The 24,840-nt window shown below is 32.5% G+C and overlaps 3 protein-coding genes and 1 long non-coding RNA gene across 10 annotated transcripts in view; 1 reads left to right on the top strand and 3 right to left on the bottom strand.

Annotated features, from left to right (window-relative positions):
* Positions 1-1,517: 1,517 nt before the first annotated feature.
* On the bottom strand, positions 1,518-12,925 carry LOC106673733 (DNA repair endonuclease XPF). Its single transcript, XM_014405944.2, has 19 exons — positions 12,809-12,925; positions 12,562-12,715; positions 11,685-11,850; positions 11,445-11,624; positions 10,002-10,182; positions 9,780-9,932; positions 9,525-9,638; positions 9,308-9,456; positions 7,798-7,952; positions 7,597-7,739; positions 7,328-7,531; positions 7,093-7,245; positions 6,894-7,031; positions 6,606-6,800; positions 3,993-4,166; positions 2,470-2,610; positions 2,309-2,410; positions 2,130-2,225; positions 1,518-2,066 (listed from the first exon to the last, which is right to left on the bottom strand). The coding sequence occupies exons 3-19, from the start codon at positions 11,759-11,761 to the stop codon at positions 1,911-1,913; spliced, it is 2,511 nt and encodes an 836-aa protein (XP_014261430.1). The 5' UTR covers positions 11,762-11,850; positions 12,562-12,715; positions 12,809-12,925; the 3' UTR covers positions 1,518-1,910.
* Positions 12,535-14,395, bottom strand: LOC106673416 (UPF0669 protein C6orf120 homolog). Its single transcript, XM_024228918.1, has 4 exons — positions 14,357-14,395; positions 14,080-14,201; positions 12,809-12,946; positions 12,535-12,715 (listed from the first exon to the last, which is right to left on the bottom strand). Exons 1-4 carry the CDS (start codon positions 14,393-14,395, stop codon positions 12,535-12,537), a joined length of 480 nt encoding a protein of 159 aa, XP_024084686.1.
* A 4,169-nt stretch (positions 14,396-18,564) lies between these two features.
* Positions 18,565-24,840, top strand: part of LOC106673731 (protein phosphatase 1 regulatory subunit 12A) — an 86,843-nt gene continuing 80,567 nt past the window's right edge. For 4 of the 7 annotated variants that reach the window (XM_014405939.2, XM_014405943.2, XM_014405940.2 and 1 more), the window contains exon 1: positions 18,575-19,025. In XM_014405939.2, coding sequence (XP_014261425.1) covers positions 18,777-19,025 — 249 coding nt within the window. In that variant the 5' untranslated portion in view covers positions 18,575-18,776. Of the gene's footprint in view, positions 19,026-24,840 lie in introns of all 7 variants that reach the window. The other 3 variants (XM_014405937.2, XM_014405941.2, XM_014405936.2) reach the window with 3 other exon arrangements.
* The window catches only part of LOC112127651, a 52,861-nt gene continuing 50,002 nt past the window's right edge, over positions 21,982-24,840 (bottom strand). The window contains exon 3 of the long non-coding RNA XR_002910670.1: positions 21,982-22,149. This is a non-coding gene — a long non-coding RNA (uncharacterized LOC112127651). The remainder of the gene's footprint in view (positions 22,150-24,840) is intronic.

The following is a 24,840-nucleotide window of genomic DNA, read 5'->3' as shown; positions in this document are numbered from 1 at the left end:
AGGAGTATTTGTACCTGGAACCAAATGCTCAGAACCCATGGGAAAATTCACCAGTATCTTCCAAGCTGAGATTCATGCAATCAAAAGATGTACCCAATTCAACTTAAGTAAAGGGTACAAAAACAAGAATATAGCTATCATGTCAGATAGCCAAGGAGCCATCAAAGCACTAAGCTCAAATATCATTAGTTCAAGGATGGTGCTGTACTGCAAAACCAAACTAAATATACTAGGTACGCAGAATAAAGTCAGCCTCTGCTGGGTCCCAGGACACATGGGAGTAGAAGGCAACTAGAAGGCGGACACCCTTGCAAGAAAAGGGACTGCTACACCGCTGACAGGACCTGAACCCTTCTGTGGCATAGGAACCCATTAATGAGTATCTCAGACAGAAGGACAAAAAGAAAAGGAGGGAATTTTGGAATTCACTCATTGGACACAGACAATCCAAGATCTCCTAACCAATTTTGAAAGAAAAGAAATTACAGAATGTGTCAAGGGAAGCTGGAACAAACTGCGAATCCTAATAGGATGACACTGCAAGTTAAATGGACAGTTAAAGAAGATTGGAATAATGCAAGATGGCACATGCAGATTCTGCAGAGGTCAACTTGCCCTCTACTAACAAACTGCGGTGCTACTTCCCCGCAGGAGGAAGTGTTTTGGGATGTATAATGTGACCATAGAAGAGCTTCAACCATTGAAACTGGGCCTACTAATCAAGTTTCTTGATGAAATAGGACTCACCGATATACTTTAGGCAGAGCATGGGGGGTATAATAGCTCTCAAAGGGTGCAGTACAATACACCCTGAAACCATATCTACATCTACAGGTTGAGTACGTGTTGTCGGTGTTTCTCAGATGCCAGCGATCGATAGTCGTATCACACCTCTGAGTTTGGTCCTAACTGTGAGTTTGCCAGTTCAGGGTTGTTTTAGCATAAGCTTACTGAATAGCAGCACCTCTAGAGTTTATGCACTTCTCCTTTTGTCTTTTTCGGATCCATTCTGTGATGTTTTTGTTAACCCAAGGATACATTCAGGGCTTATATAGTGGTTCTGACTGCCTTTTCCTTACCCAAAATTCCCAAGAGTCCCCGTATCCATCAGGTTGTTTCCACAGCTTTTGGAGAGCATTCACTGTCTAAGTTTCATGTGATTTTTTTAACATGCTAATGCTTTTAATAGCTGTTTGGCCATTGGAACTTAGGATTTTTTTGATAGTTTAAGCTCTTTCAAGTTTTTCTAAAGCACAAGCGTGTAAGACGGAGTACTTCCCTAATGAGTTTGATTACTTATATATTTAGGCTTACACAAAAAAAAAAAACCTGATCTGGTTCCTTAATTTGTTTTAGATCCACGTCTATACCATATCATTGCATCTGAGGTCCTCCTTTTTTCTTCTTCTTCTTCTTCTTCTTCTTCTTCTTCTTTGTGGTCTACAAACGCACTTTTTTGATATTGCTAGGATTCAAAAGGTTCACATATACATATGTAAATAAAAAATAAAAAAACCTTTTAACTTTTTTATTCACCAAAATTTTATTCAGGGAAAAATACGAATATACAGTTTTTTTTATCTGCCCCGTTCAGAAAATTGTTCTCTTGATAGAATCATACATTATGATCAAGTAACACGATTATGATAATTTTTACAAAGTAACAACTCTAAAAATTAATATAACACAGTTATACAAATAATAACACATCAACTAAATTATACGAAAAAAAAATTTTTTTTAAATAATTATAATTAATTAGTTACAATGATGATATTACAGTAAGAATATCACAATAAATTGTTCATATAAATTACTTAACTTTTGTAAAAAAAAAAAAAATATTTTTGGTGAAAATTCAATATTGATTAACATTAAATTTATGTTGGCCTCGAAATTTGGCTTCCTTTTTAAGGATGAGCTCGTATTCTGAAAGGCCTCCCTTTTCCTTTCGCTCTGAAATTGTTCGTAGATCCACCATCGACGTTAGGTTTGACAGGCTTATGGAGAGCGTTGTAAATTAACTCGGAATTTACTTTATTCCCTAATATTTCAAATATTTCCTCCTGTTTAAAAAAAAAAAAAAAGTTAATCATTTATATGTAATTTTCCATGGTATTCGAACTAACCTTCGATAGTGTTAAAAGATGAGAGAGAGACTTTCCTTTATTTAACAGTTGGTTTATATTTTTTGAATTAACCCCTGGTAATTTTGCGACAAAGTCCTTTTTTTAAAAAATGAAACCCTTATTAATAACCTTAGTACTTATATTAGTTGGGAAAAAGATTTTTTTAATAAATCAACTACCTGAATACCAATATTGTATTTATCGAGACGTTCATCTTCAAGAGGAGCATCTTCAACACCTATCGATGCTGCAGTAGTTGAGCAGGGCTCCTCTTTACCTTCCTGTTCAACACCGAATTAATTACTAAATTACATTTCCAATGGATAAAACATTTAATTACCTTCAATTCGTGAAACAGTTGAGCAGAGGAAAACGGGTTCGGTGACCACACTATTCTAAGCCGAGGAAAGTGGAGTGTAAGTAAAAGAAGTTTCGATTGAATATCATTCGAAGACATATCATTACTTAAAAAATATCGACCCTGAAATGTAGAAAAAATGCTTTTAATTTGTAATTTAGTCTATACAGGGCATTCGGCTACTAATGTTACAAACTTTGGCCTTATTTTCTACATTCAAAATGGAACCAAAAAGTACTCGACTCAACTAATCTCAGCAGTTTCGGAGGTATTCCACATTTTCTGATTTTTTAAGATTTCACGACCTTGCTTCAAATAAATAATGATAACTCCAAAACTAAAAGGTTTTGGACAAATCCGATGATACCACAGAAAACTACATTAAATTTCCAATAAGATGTGATCAATGCTTAAGTTGTAAACGTTCGTGAAATAAGCATTTTAGTAGCGAGAATTTTGAAAAATAACTTTTTTTTAGTTGAAAAATTTATTATGGTGATTCTTAACTACTATTATCAAACCTAGAGACCAGCAAATTTTAGAAAACTTACTCCATTTAATATCTTTTTTAGTGGTGTAATTTCTTTTTTAATTGCTTTTTTCAAAGATAAAGAAATTGATGGAGGAAAGAAAAAAACCGTGGCTGACGGATTGGTAAGGTGGAAAATTTAAAAAAAAAATGTTAAGGTAATTTTGAATGAATTTATTAAACTTCTTTTTTTTTATTTGAGTTCAAAACCGAAATAGTGCAAACAGTTACTTGTTTGCCAGCATGACTGCAACTTTGATTAAAGAATTATTGTATTATTATTCTTCCGAATAAAAGAGTTTTAAGATACAAAATGTTTTTAGTTATCTATGTGATATCTTGTCAACACTGTGGCTACTTTTTCTAGTAAAGAATACGCTGATATCTATCTTGTGTATGGGTTTTTCATTCAAAATTACCTTAAGTTTTTTGTTTGTTTTTTTTAATTTTCCACCTTACCAATCTTTCAACTACGGTTTTTCTTTTCCTTTATCAATTTCTTCATCTATTGAAAAAGTAATTAAAAAAAGCAATTGCGCCACTAAAAAGGATATTAAATGGAGTACGTTTTCTGAAATTGTTTGGTCTCTAGGTGTGGAAATATTAGTTTAGAATCACCATAGTAAGTTTTTCAACTTTGAAAAAAAAATATATTTTTCAAAATTCACTCTACTAAAACACTTATTTCACGAACGAAAAAAACGATCACATCTTATTGGAAATTTAACGTAGTTTTCGATAGTATCAACAGATTTGTCCAAAACCTTTTAGTTTTGGAGTTATCATTGTTTATTTGAAGAAAGGCCATGAAATCATAAAAAATCAAAAAAAGTGAAATACCTCTGAAACTGTTGAGATTTGGATCATAGTTAAATAGGACTTTTTGGTTCCTTTTTTGAATGTACAATCTAGTGGCAAAGTTTGTAACACAAGTAGCCGAACCACCCTGTATAATCGATTTAAAAAAAATAATTACCTGTAATCCAAATGGTTTGTTTTCATCAAATTCTATCAAAAGAATCGGTTTTGCATAATGCCTGGTCATGGCGAGCGCTTGTGTATAGAGCCGACCCGAATTTAAGGAACCAATTAAATCGTTCACACTTTTTCGTTCCACGCACATCTCAGGTGTTAAAATGTAATCGCCAATCTATCAATTAGAGAAAAAATGAAAAGAAATTGTAGATCCATACTGGAATTTTTTTTAAAACAAAATTCAATATGGATGCGGCTGTTGATTACTGATGATGTTGCTTGTTGGGTCTTTGGTCAGTAAGGAGTCACAATATCATCAATGTCTAAACTGTTAGATTCTAAGAGTGGGACATTGAAAAAAAAAACTTCGGCTAGTGGGTTAAAATGAAAGGATAGGAATAGAAATTGTGGATATGTATTTAGTTCAGATCCTCCGTGAATGGTAGGTGGCGTAGAAGAGAGCATGCATCGGATGACTTTGGATTGAAAGGATAGGATTCGTTGGATATTTCAGGATTTGTCCGAGCTCCATACATCTAATGAGTATTTTGGAAGCGGTTAATTTGTTATGTATACTTAGTGCAGACTACCAAATAGGCGGCATCATATCTTTTACATATCTTTTGTTGAGTTATTGTCTAGTTCTAGTTGTTAGGGTTCCATGTAAGTCTGCTGTACAAAAAAAAATAAAGTTAGCAGACTTAATTGGGTAAGAGGGATTACACCGTTGTTTATGTGCACTTCTAAGGTCTGAGTATAAACTTCAAATTAGGCTTTTTTGCTTGTGGAATGCTTTTGTTGCTAGAGCAGAGTGTGAATAGAATCATGGCATCGTCTATTTAGGATGTGTTTTGTGTGTTAGAATGTGTTAGGTCTAAGTGTAAAGAATTTGTCTTAGGATACTTCCTTGTGGAACACCAATTTCAAATGGCATGATGCATGAAAAATCATAGATGATTCTCTTTTAAAGCAGTGATCTGAGAGGAAGCACTTCTATTTTCACTATTAAAAATATCGACCACTTTTTTACTCATGAACACTGGATCAAGGTATGATCTTGAAGAAGAAAGCAAATTCAGTTGTTACTGTCGAGCTTTTGACCTGTTTTAAGGTCATCATCAGGGCAAAACAATCTAAAATGTACAGATTGACATATTTAATTTTTTTTACAGGCGATCTCCAATTTCCTTGAAGACCGACTTAGTCCAACATTAGCAAGGATTGTAACAAGTAGAGATTGTCGGGACTGAGTCAGTATTGACTGGTTACTTTTTGCTGCTGGTGTCATTGGCTCCGGGGTTTTTGGCACAGCATGGAAACCTGTTTGTATTTAGCTGGGGTAGGAACTACAGCTAATGTAACTACCAGCCTGCACTCGGGAAGATTTGAGACGATGAAGGCTTTGCCTTCCTTGTCTGTACAGACTCCCTGAGTGCAGTATCGGCAATCCAGGACAGATTCTCCATGGACCCTCTTGTCATACTCCTTTTAGAAAGATATGCTGAGCTGGAGCACCTGGGAAAAGCGGTAGTAGTTGTCTGGGTACCCGGACACGTCGGGTTGGAGGGCAACGAACGTGCAGACGAGGCAGCGAAAGCTGGGACGTCTTGCCCTCCAGACCAAGCTACCGCGATCCGGTCCGGTGACGTTATGCAAGCAGAAAAGAACACTGTGAAAAAGCGTTAGCAGCGTCAGTGGGCCGGGTCGACCGAGAAGCTCCTGCGAGTTAAGGGCACGACTGAACGATGGCCCCATGAGAATCTGAAATGAAATGAAAGGATCCTGTTAACTCGGTTGAGGATTGGCCATACCCGTCTGACACACGGACATTGCTCCTGGGTCAAAACCCGCGCAGGTGTCCCGCTTGTTGAGAAAGTGTGTCTCATCTTGTCAAGGAGTGCCGTGCCTTGGCCCCCTACAGGGAGCGAGTAGGCATGAACCCCGACATAAAAACGGTACTCAGGCAAGCAAGTCAGATGTTGGATCCCCTATTCCACATTTTAAGAGAAACAGGGGTGTTTCCTCACTTGTAAATAGTGTATAAAACGTAAATATCTGTATAAATAAGTGTATCTGTGTTGTGTTTTATTGTGTCTTGTATTTATTTGTAAGTAATTTATTTGTTTCTTGTAAGTGGGTGATCTTTTAGACTGTATGGCCGATGGCAGAATACTGAGTACCCCATCGGCCATAACAGTGCAGTGTGAGGGGCTGAAATGACTTTATTGTTGGAAGCCCCTCGGGAAGGGGAGGAAAAAAAATTTACAAAAACTATCAGCCTGTAGTTTCTTGAGTTTTTGAAGTTCGTGTGCTTTCTTGAGTGCACTGCATTGTGAGTGGTCTGAGACAGCTTTTGTTCAATCCTAGGTAAACCAGGAATAACACTCATATTTTGGGAGTTTCTATGATATACAAGCTGGAAACTTCCTATTGCTTTATAATTTTTGCACATTCTCAAAACGCTTTTATCCAGAGGATCTTATCGCTATTACTGAAAATTGTTCTTAGTACGTTATGGTAGTTAGGTATGAATTTATGTACACATTTGCAGGTTTTACATATATTTTTTTTTGCCTTGTGTGGGGTCACATCAGCCATTAAAAATACACCTTACCTGCAATGTTACTGGTTCAATATCAATTCCCCTTTTGTGCAGTAATGAAGGCAATTCACTTCTAAATTCTCTCATGTCGACTATAATCCTAGGGGTGACTATAACGGGCTGTGCCCCTCCTTCCCTCGTACTTTTCTTAACTGGGCTCAAAGTTTGTATACCTTCCCCGGGTAGTAATTCTTCTATGACAAGAGTCTGAAAGCGTAATTGTCATATTAAAACAATTTATTTATTATTATTTACCCTTACTAACCGATTTTATTATTATTATTATTTACTCTTACTAACCGATTTTTCTGAAATTAGTTTCTCAAAAGCCATTTTCTCTTTTCTCAAACCGCTCAGGTATGTCTGTTCATCGACAGACTCATCATACATTAAAAAGTACACCTTGATTTGTTTTTCAGAAAAAGCCCTTTGATAAATCTGAATTATAAAATAAAGTGTTGAAAAATTTAAACAAAAATCAATAGTAATTTCAACCTACTTCAATTTGTCGAATGGCACTTATGTCAGTATCGTACATAACTATAGCAGTTGGTTTGAGCCTTTTTAATGTTTTAGGTAAAAATAAACCATCCTGATCTTTCTTAAACTGCTGTATAACTATAACGGGATCCTGAATTTCTTCAATTTCAGACTTCATTTGAAAGAAAATTAATTTTACTTTTAAAAATTATTCTCTTTAAATAAATTCTCTTTAAAAAGGTTTAATGATTTACCTCAGGACATTCGGTAAAAGTAGTGTTGCCGTCACACTCAGAATCGACTTTTTGTGTTAGCGTTATAGTTTCAACATCATTCAAATAATCATCTTCTTCATCGTTTTCACTGTTATCCTCTTTACTATCTTTACTACCAGATTTTTCTCCAATTAAACGATAATACCAATAATTGAGCATATCATCAGGCCCCATTGTTAATACCTGTTGAGTAATGACAAAAAAAATGAACGCTTTGGTTAAAAAATGTGTGAAATTGGTAAAACTACTTGTTTAAGCTGTTTGACAGTTGATGGCGATTCTACAAGAACTAAAACGGTCGAATGGTTATTCGACACTTTATCGTGGTTCTGAACTTCTAATAACACCTCATTCAACGTCCTCCATTTTGGATTGTGTTCTGGCTTTAGACCTTTAAAAATCCAAATTAACCAGGGTTTTAGTGCTTTTGAATTTAATATTATACTTACATTGTTTAGAATCGTATATGCGACTTTTTGCGGTGACGAAAATTGCTTCAGCTGAATCGAGAATCATCCAGCCACCTGATTTCATGGTGTATTCCTTGGTACGAAGGGTTGAGAGAAAATTATATAAACGAATGCAATCCGACTGGGTTAAATAGCTTTAAAAAAAATTATACATCTCCAAAACAAGTCCAAAATAGAATTAAAATCAAATTTGAATATGAATGCACAAAGTTTACTAGGCAGAAACTCATTTGTTTTATTTATTAATTTATTTTTTACAGGTTTTCACAACAGCAGAGGTCAGGCGCTAAGTGAATGAAGTTGGAAACTCGTAGAATGTTTGTTTAGTTTGGGCGTGTAGAAGGCTTTTCAACTTTCAACCCTAATTTTTCCTTTATTTTATGTAATCATAGAAAATGATTAAATAATAACCAAACATCTACACAGAAAAGCAAATTACATGGTTTTACAGAATAAATATTTGAAAAATCTTTTCGAGTTGAAAAATATTGAAACGACCGAAGCCAGCGATTTTTTTGCCTCTTCTGAGGAAGCCCTAGGAATTTTGAATGGAATTGTGTAGCGGAAGAAGTGGTGGGAGGGTTTTAGAAAGAACAGACCAAAGAATGACCGAGAAACCCATCGCTGAAAATGGCGACAAGCCAAAATGTGTTTGACATACCAAAACATTCGGATCAAACTACAAACCTCATAATTTGGGGCTTAAAGTGGAACAAAATAATAATTTAATTATTCAGAAATCGTGAGATGTGGCCTGGTGTGTGTAGGTTTCAGAAAAATATTTACTTTATTATGCCAACGTTTCGGTCTTTTTTGTGATCATCTTCAGGGCCTGGGATATACCAACATTGAACACATTACTTTGATTGAATATAAAACAATATTTTTTTGCATGGTATAAATTAACTTTTTTCCACATCCTACATGTTTTTGTTAAATTTAAACAATGTTTGTAAATCCCAGGCACTGAAGATGATCTCAATAAATACTGAAACGTTGGCACGATAAAGAAAATGTTTTTCTGAAACCTACATCACACCAGACAACATCTCATAATTTCTGAATAATCATCGACTAACGGTCACTAATCACCACACATAATAATTTAATTAGTTATCAGTTTATTGCTAATTATTATTTCATTTTTTTTATGCAAAGACATGCTACACGTTTATGACAAGTGGGACATTTTTCTTCTCAACCGTTTTTACATAAAAATTGGAAGCAAAAAAAAAAAATCGGCAGTAGAATTTTTATTGGCCAATGCCATAATAACTGACAATTAAATTAAAATTGGAAAATACAAAAAATTATGACATAAACTGAACGTGTTTGGACCAGACATACTCAGATTAGCAAGCCTACACTGTATTTTTTGTTTTATTCTTGTATATTTTAATGCCTTTAATTTAATCCATATTCCAAGGAAATTAGAATTGTATGTCATTTATTGAGACATACCTGCAAATAAATTATAAATATAACATACCCTAAAATTGATCTTAGAGTTTTTAAATCAGCGATCAACTGCTTAGTCCTTCCACTAAGCTGGTTCCAAATCGGATCCAGTCGAATTTGAAGTAGTTTGTAAAAACTTTTAGACAGGGCGTTCTCCACCGTTATTTCGTCTGTTTCAATCTATAAAAACAATCATATTAGCAAAATCAACATGAAGAATTATTAAGACGTAAGAAAAACGACCATACCATCGGGTTGACTCTTTTAATTTCTTTTATACAAAAGTCAACACAATCAAGAACAGATGCTTGTATCGTTTTCATCGAATGGGTCATGTCTATGTGTAATTCTATTACTTCAGGCTGAAACATTAATAATTATGTAAGTGTGCAACTGTAAAGAATACTTTACTTATAAGAAAAAAAAAGTTAGGAAATTGTTTCTAGTTCGTTTGAACTCTTTTTCTTCTAAATTCTTTACTGAAAATCAAAGCAATTACAAACCTGATGTTCCTTCAAAGACATTGTGATGGTGGCATGAAACCTTGGCCAAAGAATTAAATTGTTTACAAATAGAGATTTCATTATACGTTCGAGCTTCATTAAACCTGATGAGAAAGTTTGTGGTGATCGTGAGAAAGCACTTATGAAACCGGTCTGCAGTAAAAAAAAAATCATTAAATCAACAAGCATTTTAAGGTTGTTATATTTTTATTTTAGCCTTACATGATTTTTCTGCCTGTATAACCGCAATGCAAAAGCATCCTGTGCCTTTTCTAATATTTTGTGTGCTCTGAGTACCATCATGCCGGTGATGTTAGGCACTGGTAAACGTTTCTTAAGAAAATCGACAACTAGTATGCGCGAGGATATGAAATATACACCACCAGAGAGATAAAGTTCTTCCCTTAAAACATATTTTTGAGTGAAAAATAAATTTCTTAATACTTGCACTGCTGTCGTTAAAAAATTGACATGAACCGCCATGGTGGGTCTTACAAATAGACCTTTTTTAATGGAAAAACTACAATAAAATTTTTTTAAATAATATATTGCAATTTATTATATTTACTTTATTTAATCTAACTAAAGTCTAAATTAACTTTTTAATTATTTTTGCAGCTTATTCTTATTTATATAATTACTCAATTAATATACACAATTTTTTTGAAATGAAAAATTTGTCACAGGCGTTAATTGAATATTTATTTAGTATGCACATAGGTGACAATAAACATCATGTGTATGTTAAAATTTAAACAAATTTAAAATATTTTCTAGTCCTCTTTTAGTACTAGGAGCAATTCCACTCTAAATTTTGCTCAAACTCTCTCTAATCAATTTGGCTCTCATCAGGTAATCAAAAAGTGAAAAAAATCTTCTTTCTTTTGAACCTTGAATTAATCCATATCACGTCAAAAAAGGATCTTCGGTGAGATCACAACAGAAAGACAATTCTTTCGGTTTTTTGCCAAGCTTTCGACGATTATATCGTCTTCATCAAAGCCTGTTTATTATGGGAAAAAAGGCCTTGATGATGACAACACAATCGTCAAAAGCTTGGTAAAAAACCGAAAGAAGTGTCGTTCCGTTGTGACCTCACCGAAGATCATTTTTCAACATAGTTTAGCAGCAGGTCGATCCATCATCGCATCTTTAATCCACATCATTCAACAATTCATTGTCGCTTTCTTAAAAATAAATTGTTCTTACTCTCTAGAAAACTCTTTCAAAATATCATCCGCGAAAGTAAAACCAAGGTTGGGATTTTTTCCATTTTGCTGGTTTTCATGCAGAAACTGAATATGTACTGAAGTTTGAGAGTTTTGGGGTAAATGGAAAAACCAGGATGCTAGATGAAGGGTAATGGATTAGAGTGCAAGTAGTAAGGCTAAGCCAAACCTTTTTCCTTCCTGAGTGAATAAAATAAATGAAAAATTGAAATAATTTAATAAAAATTATACTGTGGGCCTAAACAGACCTAGGTGTCTTTTTATCTACAAAATGATTAATAACAATTACATTTTTGTTCAAAATTTTTAAAGAAAATGACTTTATATTTAGGAAAGAATTAATAGATGAATGCACTGAAGGGTAGAAAAAAATCTCTGGATATTAAAAGACCCGCAATGGCGGTGCGAGTTTTAAATTAACACATTGTTACAATACCTGTTCCCTGATAAATTATCTGAAGATATAACCTTAGGTAAAGGATTTACACCCATGCTTTCTAGCTGGGAAATGTAATGCTGTTCCTCATCTACAGTAGCTCCAAGTATCAAGACTAAATTTCCAGGATCACAGTACACTTTGATTAAATTTAATATAACAGTTTCGATGCTTAGCCCTCTGAAAATTTTAAAATTAAAAACATTGCAATTTTATACCTCTTTTTATTAAATAAATTACTTGGCTGCGATGAGAAGGTTATTCCCAGTTATAACATCAAGAAGCATTTGATTTTCGAATTCCAACATTTCTGTCATAGCAAAAATATATCAAGCACTACGTCAATAAATGTCAGTAAAAATGTGGAAATGTAGTAAGGCCTATCTTCGTCTTCTTCTTCTAAATCCTACAACAAAATAAAAATTACTTTCACATGTTTAAAAGGTTCAAGCCATTATAATATTACATCATAACTAAAGTCTGTGATTTTGCACTATTGTCTCACATAATTAAACATTCATTAAACAAAATTACTGAAGATGAAAAATATATCAATATCAAAATTTTAACATTAAAAGGTGAAGGGGATTGCAGTAGCCAGGTACTTAGCGTGAGAGACTCTCAGCTCGTAGACCCCGGTCATGAGTTCAATTCCCACCGTCACCTCTGGCCTTTTTTCACAATACCCTTCCCCCCCCAATATGCATACACATAATAATCGTCTCAGACCACGGCTAATATGCATAGATCATAAGGCCATTAAAAAATAATAATAATAAATAAAGATGAAACTATGTAATGAAATTCTCAAGATGTTGGTTCATAGCCATAAAAGCTGGTTTTATCTATCATTTTACCATCGTCTGCAATGTGAGGTGAGAAATTTCAAAAACCTTAGATCCTGGAATGTCATATTATTGTCTGTAATGCTGAATGTTTTTCAATAATTCAAAATTAACATGAAAGCAAATATGATCTTGTGGTCAAGAAATACCCAAGGGTAAACTGTAAACACGTTTCCTAGCAGCATAGAGACATTTTACATCACGTTATGTTAAAAATTATTCAGCAATTGGCACACTGATTAGTTTCAAGATTTAAGAAGAAATAAATTTACCTCTTCTAATATGTGTTCTTTTTGGCTTTCATCTCTTTCATTTGCAGGTGATGAGTGTTCATATTGATCTTCTGTAAGCTTTACTTCAAGAATGAAATCACTTTCATCATGTGATGGATGGCCGTAAACCCCAATTCCTACTGGTCGAGCAAAGCTAAAAAAAATTTTTTTAATAATCAAGGAAAAATAGAGCTTTAAACAATTCGTTCAATTGTAGAGTCAACAAAATTAACAGTTTCTGTCTCACCTTGACGGAATATCGATGACATCTACACCGCAAGTAGCAGAGTGAAGGCAGTAACTGTCGATTTCGTACGTTGGCGTTTCAACTCGTTCAGAAATGTACAAATCAGCATCCCCCTTCCTAAAATCATCAATGTATGCACTGTACACACAAACGTCTAAAGTCTAAATAAAAATAGATTTTTCAATTTTACACTGTACAAACAGGTCATATTTCACGATTCCGCTAAAAAAACACCTACAATTGGATTTTGTGACCAATTATCGGTTAAAATTTATAAATATAACTCAACTTATACAATAAGAAACCAAATATATGGAGGGGGTTGAGAAGATGGGATTGTTCAAGGTGCCTGGAGACTTGTGCTTGGACTAATCTTTCTAGTGACTTGGACAGGTTTGAGAGGATGGAGATGGGACAGTAGTCTGTAGGGAGGATGGGTTTAAGTTTTAAGTAACTGAACAATCAGAAGAACAAGAGCATGACAAGAGGGCTCACAGAAGACCTGTCATGTACAGCAGTAATTTACAAATGACAATATTACATAGAAACCACATTTGCCGAGTGGTCTATATCGTATTTGCCACGCCAATGTTTTGGGTTCAATTCCCAGCATAGCCCAACACATTTTAATAAAATATAATACGAAAAAAATATTGTAAAGTGGTTTGATCTTTTGTCTGCAACATCCCTAGTTGGATGTTAAGCCCTCTTGTATCACAGGGAGTACTTTAATAACAAGCTAAAAATAGACACTCAGCCAAATAGTTTAAAAAAATTAAATTTCCACTGGTCAAAAATGAACAAATTCCACATAAAATTCACAGCGCATAATCAACAAAGTAACAAAAGTGATTAATCACCACCCAATAGACAAACATTTAATAATATATTGATGTATGTCAATTAAAATTAACTATAAACTGATTAAAGGTTGTTGAATGTGTAAAAAATTAAATGTAAATAAGCAAAGTCGATGTAATGCGTTAATTTCAAATTGAACGAATAAAAAAATGAAATTTTTTAAAAAATATATCCTTGCTAGTTTTGGTGCGTGCCACTCACAATTTACACATTATACTACCAGATCGTCTGTGTAATAATCATTTTATCATCTAATGTTATTTCATTTTACAGCCTTGCGCCTAGTCACGATCGATCATCAGATTTTGACATACTAACAACACAGAAAGGCATTGTGGGGCATTCATGATGACACATAACATGACAATGCATTTTTTTCAACCTTTCAATTGTTATTTGTATCTATTTACTTCGTATGAAGGATCACTTGAATGGCACCTTCCGTTATCAGTCTATAATAGGTGAAATTTCCAGCGGTGATAGTACCAGAGGCCGATTTGAAATAGTGGATTTCGGCATCCAGAAATGGCAACTGGAAAGAATAAAAAATATTCAAACAAAAATTTCTATAACTTGTTTTTGTTTTAACCAATTAATAGGAGATTTTTTTTGTCAGAAAGAACACAAACTGCTGGTTAAACTTGGGTAAAATAGGCCAGTTAGAGGAAATTTACAAGTCTTACTTACCAGACAAATTGTCAGGACTGTCGTTAATTTTATTTGCATTCTACGAATAACTTAAAAACCCAAGGGAAGGTCTGAAAAAGAAATTTTTAAACGTCGTAAAAGGTCCAAGATTATTACATCAATGTGTATTTGTACAAATCCTAAAGTGGCTTAAAAAGGAAAAATAACTGCAGAAAATTTTCATAAATTATCTAATATTATAAAAATTAAATTTATGTGCCAAATGGGAAAACAAAAACTTACATGGAAGTCTGTTATCACCTTCCAAGATTAGGGGACAAAAGTACAAAACGAAGATGCTGTTTCAAAGTAAAGTTCAACTTTTGAATGCAGAGAGCATTGAATTCGTTCAAACGTCAGCAACATTTCAAGGTTCAATCAATGATCTCTTGAAAACAAACGTAGTTAAAATCTAGTCCAATATGAAAAAACAACACTTGAGTTGTTTAAAGAAAAGAAAGGTGTATATACACCCAAAAAATCCCTGAGATGTTGCCTACAATCAGGAATATGAGGTCCATTGCAGAGTCCAACCAGTATTATTTATTTAGGAATACATTAAATTAATGATTACCTACCAAACATAAAATTCTTTGTACAGATTGATGGCATAAAGTCATTTAAGAAGTATAAAATCAGGAGTTCCCCGAGGGTCTGTTCTTGGACCAACCTTATTTAACATCTTTATTTTTTATTGGTCAAAAACCTATTTCTTAAAAAAAAAGTATTCAAAAGTAAGGAAAAAAATACAATACAATGCTTAAACCAATTCAACATCAATAAAGAATTATTTGGAGATCATGAAATGCAGTCTGGTGTGATGTAGGTTTTAGAAAAACGTTTTTTTATCGTACAAACTTTTTAATCTTTATTGAGATCATCTTCAGGGCCTGGAATTTATAAACATTATTTAAATTATACAAATACATGTAGGACTGTATAATTTAAACAATGCTTATAAATCGCAGGCCCTGAAGATGATCTCAATAAAGTTCGAAACGTTGGCATAATAAAGAAAATTTTTTCTAAACCTACATCCCATAAGACCACATCTCACGATCTCCAAATAATCATTAACTAACCATCACTACACATCACACATTAATAAAGAATAAAACACTACACTATACATCAATGAAAAAGGCATAAATGAAACATCATAAAGATTTCATTAAACACCCTGTCTGTGTAATTATAACGACTTGTAATTATATATATTTTTAGTTATGTATTTGACTCTCCAGATATAACTTTATAAATAATAATTTATTTCAAAAAATACCTTACATAAAGATAATTAATTCAAAACTGTTATTTGGTCAATCGAACCATGAACTCTAATGAATTTATAAATAATTAATCTTTTTATGTAAGGTTTTAGTAGAAATGAAAAAGCCAGTGCCACAAGCGGGATTTGAACCCACGACCTTCGGCTAAACATGCCACTGCTCTACCACTTGAATCCGAAGGTTGTGGGTTCGAATCCCACTTGTGGCACTAGCTTTTTCATTACAACCAAAACTTTACATAAAAAGATTAATTAATTGAAAGAAGTAATTTGGTCAATAGATCATTAAAATATAATAGATTTATAAATAATAATAATGAAAAAATACAACAAATGGTACAAAGTATAATAAGCATGTCTAGGATCTGTCTGCTGAGTTAATGCATAGTAAAGCTTTTAATTATAGATTAAAAAAGAGAAGTTATTTAAAACAGGAGTGTGAATGACAAGAAAAAGAAAATAAGGAAAAATAGTAAGATTTAAAGGAAACTAGTTACTTCTTGAGAATTAATAGTACAGTATACAACTGCTTACAATTAATTTCATAGTGTTGACAATCATTTCATATTTAAAAGTCACTCGTATCTCACTCTCCAGGTGTGCCGAGCAAAAGCTATTAACGATGAAGGAGATTAGAGAGATTTTTGATTGGTGATATATTCCAGAATTTCAGCTCTGGAAATAATGGACATTTCCAAATATGGTACATGCAGTTTTGAAAGCAGTGTACAAATTCCCACTATAATAACTGCTGTTTTAATGAGGAAACAGAAGTATTTAAAAAAATCAACAGTATTGCATATCTTTCCATTAATTAAGGTTTTTAGTTGAGATAAAAAAGTCAGTGTCACAAGTTGGATTCGAACCCACGACCAATGTATTTTTTATCTCAACTAAAAACCTTAATTAATTGAAAGATATTAATTGGTCAAGCGGACCATGAAAACTAGTGAATTTAATATTGTATAATATAATAAATTCTATCATCATGCATTGCATACGGGGCACTGAAATTCTTGATGTCTCCATGATTGAGTGTATACCATGTTACATGTGCATTTGTCATCTTCCACCAGGTTGAATCTGTACAATATTCTTTGTGCTTACCGTGGTTAGTTAACACCATCATGGTCTTGAAAATAATAATAATATACGTTTTTATTTGTATATTATATAACAATTAAGTAAGAAAAAACGAAGTACTATAAAGCGTGGACAAAGAAAATCTGTCTGCCGGAGGTCGCTGGGTAATATAAAGAAGCGATAGTGCCTTTTTTTTAATAATTAAAGGAAAAAGTAAGAACTACTTAATAAGGAAAACAAAATTTAAAGAAAACATTGTAGATAAAAGAAAAACAAAAATTCATTAGAAATTGAATTCTACCATTAATTCATGCCGGTAGTACCAGGCCTGTTGAACATATTTAACTAAATTCCTAAACTTATACTTAAAAACAACACTGGTATTTCACAATTATGGAATAATTCAAGCGAAAACAGAGGATCTCTGACAAAATGGTGCATTCAGCCAAAAAATGAATCATGTCCTCTCTAACATCTGGCTTGCACCGTTCATTTCCCAGAGTCCAAAATGGGACGCTATTCAGATATAAAAGATCACCTATGATCTTGAAAAGCCAGTGAAGTTCACACAAAGACAAGCCTTGCGAATTATCTAGAATTAACCTAAACATACTGTCCTGCTACCTGTCTGTAAAATAAGAAATATGAAGTAGACGAGACTCTTTCCTGGAAAGCAGAAACAAATTTAAATTTTAAATGAAAAATTGCCAGCCAATTGTTTACATTATGCGGCGAGAAGAGTTCACATGACAGCTCATTAGAGAGGTCGTTCCACACCCTAAACCAGAGTACACCACGATTAATGATTTCGAGGGAAATTATTTTTGACAAGCGATAATCTGGGAGTTTCATTATTTTTAATGTGTATTTGAAATGAAGCTGCAATGTAAACAAATACAACTAGCTAAATTCGGTCTCTATATATAACATGTAATTACGTGCTGGAGTAGGTAAGGCAAATAACTTTCTTATGAAGAAGCGTTGAATCTTTTCCAGGGGCTCAAACCTTCCATAGCCCCATACCTGAGCAGCATAACAGAGTGAATAGAAATAATTTGATTGAATATAAAAAATATATTTTTTGCATTGTATAAATTACTTTTTTCCACATCCTACATGTATTTGTAAAATTTAAACAATGTTTATAAATCCCAGGCCCTGAAGATGATCTCAATAAAGATCGAAACGTTGACACGATAAAGAAAATGTTTTTCTGAAACCTACATCACACCAGACTGCATCTCATGATTTCTGAATAATCATCGACTAACGGTCACTAATCACCACACATAACAGAGAATCGAATGGCATATTGAATTAAATAGTTTTAATTTTGTGGGGAAACCATATCTTGTGAAATGCTGTTTAGAGCTATTAAAGCTAGTTACAAATGTGAAGACAAGAAAACACCCAGATACTCATTTACCATTTGGCATGCCCCCATCCCTTCTTGAACACAATTATTTTAGAATTTGCCACATTAACTAAATTCCACTGTGAACGATATGATTCCAAAAGTTTAATATTTCTTTGAAGGTGAGAACAATGTCATCAGCATACATCAAATTGAATTTTTAATCTGTCATAAATTGAGGGGGGAAATTTTAGTGTGCTAGATAATTTGTTCTCACAGTGCTAAACTTCTCTGGTGTACTTGCGCTACAATTAGTGACCTATGTACACTGTCAAAATCAATGATCAAGTTAAAATTACTAACTTTAGCGTATTAGTTTGGTGTGTAGTACTAGTCGTGTAGTGCATCATCGTCTCATCCTGATGATTCAAGAAGGTGGAGTGGCGCTTGGCAAGGCGGGTGGGGATTCGGTTTGCAGGTACTGCAAACAGATGGCAGCATGGAAAAGGACTCGGTTGCAAAGATGGCCGAAGTTTTGACGGATACTGGCTCATCCAGCCAGCCATATACACCTTGTTAGGAAAAGCAAGTCGTCGACTTGTGTCCGATTCTAAAATAGACCGCTCCCCACCATGTTATTAGGCCTAGTTATCCCTCAGTCAAGACGCGTATGGAGTGTAGGATAGTTTAGAATTATGTCTTTGGAGACCCGTTCGAATTCGGCCCTGTTTAAAAGGGCTGAACAACTGAAAAGATGGGAAGAATCCGAAACGAACCGTGAGCCCCTCGTCGTCAACGGTAGGGAGAGGAAGATCAAATTTTCCGCGGGTTGTGTGTTTTTGGCCGCTTGTAAAGCTGGTGACAAGGAGGAGATACAGCGTTTGTTGAAAAAAGGAGCAGACATCCACACGAGCGATGTTGACGGATTAACCGCATTACACCAGGTACGTGGACCTATTCGACTTCTCGTTGAATTTTATTAATCTCATTAACACTCCTCGCTCCGTCTCTGAGTACCTTTCGCCATAGCCGCAGGTTCGGCCATTGGATTTTGTTTTTAATACCTGCCGACCACATGTTCAGTAACAGTTGTGCATTTTTATTTACAAGCACGGCCCCCCTTTTTTGTATTTTTTATTTTTATTTCGTCCACACCGTACTCTCTTCCAATCCCTTCGTGCCGCCTCGGCTATTAGCACACAATCAACTTAGTGAATAATTTATACAGTGAAAAATTATTCTCAATCCGCAAAAAATAATCTTTGCAAAAAAGCCAGCCGTACCAGGGCGTACTTACAGTTCTACCTTTACCTACTAAGTCAGGTTGATCTTATTCACCGATCCACACTTACTTAAAAACCTGAGTTGAACCTATTCCACCAACTACTGTTTAACTTCTACAAAAAAAACCTTTTCATCCGACAACATGCTCTTTTTTCTCAGATTTTTCATTGATGAAGTTTTCCAAAGGTAATTACAATCTTCGTGCACAAATTTAATATAATACAATTTAAAAATAAGCACCATAAACTTTAATTTGTACCTGCAACCTGATCCACACTTACTTAAAAACAGATTACTCTCCTACCTAGAATTGTGAAAACTGCAAACTTTTTGACTAAACATGATTTATTTCTTCAAAGATTTTTTGGTTAAAGTAGTTAAAGTGATAATTTCGGTGTTGGTGCATAAATACAATATAAAATAATTGAAAATACCCATCATTAAGATAAACTGTGAGTTCAACCTATTCAACCAACTTCTACAAAAAACTTAGATTTTTCATTGATAAAGTTGTTGAAACGTTAATTACAGTCTTCGTACACAAATTTAATATAGTATAATTTAAATATAAGCACCATAAACTTCAAATTGTACCTACTAAGTCAGGTCTTATTCACCTGATCCACACTTACTTCAAATCAGATTACTCTCCTACCTAGAATTGTGAAAACTGCAAACTTTTTGACTAAACATGATTTATTTCTTCAAAGATTTTTTGGTTAAAGTAGTTAAAGTGATAATTTCGGTGTTGGTGCATAAATACAATATAAAATAATTGGGAATAGCCATCATTAAGATAAACCAACTTCTACAAAAACTCAGATTTTTCATTGATAAAGTTGTTGAAACGTTAATTACAGTCTTCGTACACAAATTTAATATAATATAATTTAAATATAAGCACCATAAACTTTAAATTTTACCTACTAAGTCAGGTCTTATTCACCTGATCCACACTTACTTCAAATCAGATTAGTCTGCTACCTTGATTTGTGACAAACTGCAAACTTTTTGATTAAACAGCATGAATTTTTTCGTCGAACGTTTTTGATTAAATTAGTTAAAGTGATAATTTCGGTGTTGGTACATAAATATAATATAAAATAATTGGAAATAGCCATCATTAAGATAAACTGTGAGTTGAACCTATTCAACCAACTTCTACAAAAAAAACCTTCTCAACCGACATCCTTTTTTTTCTCAGATTTTCCATTGATAAAGTTGCTGAAACGGTAATTACAGTCTTCGTGGAGAAATTTAATATAATATAATTTAAAATTAGGTACCATAAACTTTAAATTGTGCCTACTAAGTCAGGTCTTATTCACCTGATCCACACTTACTTAAAAACAGATTACTCTCCTACCTTGATTTGTGAATACTGCAAACTTTTTGACTAAACATGATTTTTTCCTCAAGGATTTTAAAATAATTAAAAATAGCCATAATTAAGAATAAACTGTGAGTTCGACCAACTCTAACCATAGAAATTATAAATGTGAGTTAGGAGAGTTACTTAATGTGAGTAGGAACCATCTTTTTAAAAAGGATTGAACTTAAACTTCTACACAAAAAAAAACCTTTACAACCAACATGCTTTTTTTTTCTCGAACTTTTCTTTGATAAAGTAATTGAAACGGTAATTTCAGTTTCGTGCACAAATTTAAAATATAATTTAAAAATAGGCACCATAAACTTTAAATTGTACCTACCAAATCAAGTCTTATTCAATTGATCCACAGTTGTTTGTGAAAACTGCAAACTTTTTGACCAAACATGATTTATTTCTTCAAAGATTTTTTTGTTAAAGTAGTTAAAGTGATAATTTCGGTGTTGGTACATAAATACAATATAAAATAATTGAAAATAGCCATCATTAAGATAAACTGTGAGAGTTGAACCTATTCAACCAACTACTCTTTAATTTCTATAACAAAAAACCTTTTCATCTGACAACATGCTTTTTTTCTCAGATTTTTCATTGCTAAAGTTGTTGAAATAGTAATGTAAGTCTTCGTGCACAAATTTAATATAATATAATTTAAAAACAGGCACAATAAACATTCAATTGTACCTACCAAGTCAATGAGTTCTTCCTTATTTTTTGCACTTGATCCACACTTACTAAAAATCAGATCATTCCGGTTAAAAAAAATGTTAAAACAGTCAATTTTGTCATAAAGCGCTGGAAAGATACAAACAACATCAAAACAAACATATTTTTTGAAAATTGGTTAATGTTTTTGGAAGTTTTCTTCAAATATTTGGTTTAATAAAGATTTTTCATTGGTTAAGTTATTTGAATGACAAATTTAATATAATTAAAGAATATGCAATATAAGAGAACTAAAATAGTCAATTTTGTCATAAAACAATGGAAAGATACAAACAACATCAATACAAGCATATTTTGTGTTACAATGACAATTTATGTATGGATAGACAAATTTAATATAATATAATGAAAAAATATGCATTATACGACATAAAATTTTATTTGAACCTATGCAACCAAATGAAATAAATAAAAATAGGCATCATAAATCATAAACTGTGAGTTGAACATATTTAACCAAATACTATTTAACTTCTATCAAAGGAAATTTTTTTGCCTAACAACTTTTTTCTAAATTTTTCATTGACAGGGTTGTTGAAACGGCAGTTTCACTCTTCGTGTATATATTTGACATAATTTTTAAAAATAGGCACTATAAAACATAAACCTTAAATTGTACTTACCAAGTCAAGGAGGTCTTGCTTATTTTCTCACTTGAGCCACACTTTCTAAAAATCAGATTATTCCTGTTAAAAAATTGTAAGAGTGGTAAATTTGATATAAAACACGGGAAAATATAATCATTATCAAAATAAACACATTTTTGAAAATACAGTTTAATCTTAATTTAAGGTGTATATAAGGTTCTTTGGTCTAGATGTATAATAGCCAACGTTTAGGGATGTTTTCTTTAAAAAAAAAAGTTTCATTCATAAAGTAGAAATGATCAGTTCAGTCTTGGTATAGAACAATATAGTATTAAAGAGTAATAATATAATAAAAAATAGGCACTATAGAACATAAACTGTAAATTGTAATTATCATGTAAAGTTGGTCTAGCTTATTCTCCTGAGCCATACATACTCCAAATCAGATTATTCTTATCAGAAAATTGTTAAAATGGTCAATTTTGTCATGCACCCATGAAAGATACAAACATTATCGAAATAAACATATATGAAAATTCAGTTTATCTAGTCAACGGTTTTGGAATTTTTCTGCAAATATTTTGTATAAATAGACATTTTGCATAGATTAATGAAATTTAATATGATATAATTGAAAAATAGGAACCATAAAGCATAAACTGAGTCAAGCTGGTATTCGTAATTATGTATAAAAACCCTGGAAAGATACAAACAGTATTGAAACACTTTTTTTTTTTTAAATACAGTTTATCTCAAAATATAATTTTACTTGCTTTTCTGGTTTAGCTATCAAAGTGAACATTTTTGGACGTTTACTTCAAATGTTTTGTGTTAAAAAAAAATTTCATTGATAAAATCGTTGAAATGATAATTTCAGTGTTGGTGTACAAATTTAATATCATATAATTTAAAAAATAGGCTTCATAGAACATAAACTTTAAATAGTACCGACCATGTCAAGTTGGTCTTGATTTTTCAAAAATCAGATTATTCCTGTTAAAAAATGTTAAAACGGTGAATATTGTCACAAAAAATTGGAAAGATACAAAACACATAAAGACAGACATATTTTTTGAAAATTCAGTTTATCTGGTCAATGTTTTTGGAAGATTTCTTCAATTTTTTTGTTTTAATAAAGATTTTTCATCAATTAAGTTGTTACAATGATAATTTGTTTTAGTAGACAAATTTAATATAATTTAAAAATATGCAATATAGGAGATAAAATCTTATTTGAACCTATTCAACCAAATGAAATAATTAAAAAATAGGCATAAAACATAAATTGTGAATTGAAACTAATTCAATCAACCAGTAATTAAGAATTCTAAACTTTTTTACTCATTATGCTTGAGATACCATAATTTTTTATGTGATTAACTTGTTAAAATGTTAAATTTAATCTGTGAACTGACGTTAAATAAATAGAAAATATTTTTATGCAAAAATAAGCCATATCATAACTATTGTGAAAACATCATACTTTACAACCAATAATTATTATTTTCTGTAGATTTTTCATTGATAAAGATAAAATTTTCATCTTCGTATTCAACTTTAATATAGTATGATTAAAACATAGGCGTCATAAAACATAAACTGTACATTGAACCTCATACTGTTTAAGTAGTTTATCTTTATACATTTTTCATTCATTCACAGTATGAAATTTTTCGCCACTGGTCTTGAAGCCCATATTGTTTAACTCAACTGGTTTTTATACAAAGTAAAGAAACTTAATTTTTTATTTAAGAACAAACCAGTCACAAAATAAACTTTGCTCTTTTTTCTCAAGCAATTTCAGGCTTGTCAGAAAAACAATTTGTTAATTTCATGATAAATAGCTTGTTTCTCTTGTAAAATGTTATAACGATAAATTTGGTAAAGGCTTAAATAACTCAAAATAGTAGAAATTAGTTGTCTGGAAGAAGAAGCATTCAATTTGGATCAACTTTATCAAAGCTAACTTATTCGATCTATTAATTCTTTACAAAAGCTTGATTTATCTATTGAACTGTTGAAATAATGAGTGTTTCCCTTGATCTGGGAACACCTTTCTGTTGACTCAAGGCTTAAGGTGCACTCAATTTAAAAGCCTCCCTAAAAAGGGCTAATTTTTCTTTTATTTGAGAAATTGAAGAAGGCACAATTTGAACATTGAACTGCATTCTGATTAAACAGAGTAAAAAATTTATTAATTCTTAAATGTCTTGATTTTATAATTGGCAGTTTTCTTCCCTTTTGACTGTGATTTACCATCTTGTGGAATTTACGTAATTTATTTATTAAAAAAAAAAGATCTGTTAAAACATCGCACAAATGAAATTTATTTTCTCTAATCATTGTTAGCCTTATCAATTCAATTTGTCAATGAATGATACAATTTTTTTTGAAAATCACGGATAAAGCGGGGAACACACCCGACGCTAATCCGATGTCCAATATTCCATAAGATTTATAAAAATAAAATAGATAATAAAAACTGACGCAACGCCACTCCTCCGCGACTCGATGCAACCAGTTTTCGTCGAGTAGCGTCGAGTACACTCAAAGACAAAGAACCGGACAAGATATCAATTACAACATGCTTATTTTTTTAATATAAACCAAATTAAACGAAATCAAAAATTGACAATTGAATTGAGTTTTAATAAAAATTATTTAATTATGTTGGTTTGACAGAAAAATTATCAAAACTCCTGAATACCATTTAGTTATAGAATTTATTACCAGGTTTGATTCATGATAACGCATTAAAAGCAAAACAAGGTA

This window comes from Cimex lectularius, unplaced genomic scaffold (assembly GCF_000648675.2).
Source record: "Cimex lectularius strain Harlan isolate CLEC.00 unplaced genomic scaffold, Clec_2.1 scaffold12, whole genome shotgun sequence".
In the NCBI taxonomy this organism is placed as follows: domain Eukaryota; kingdom Metazoa; phylum Arthropoda; class Insecta; order Hemiptera; family Cimicidae; genus Cimex; species Cimex lectularius.
This window is presented reverse-complemented; position numbering and strand designations above follow the sequence as displayed.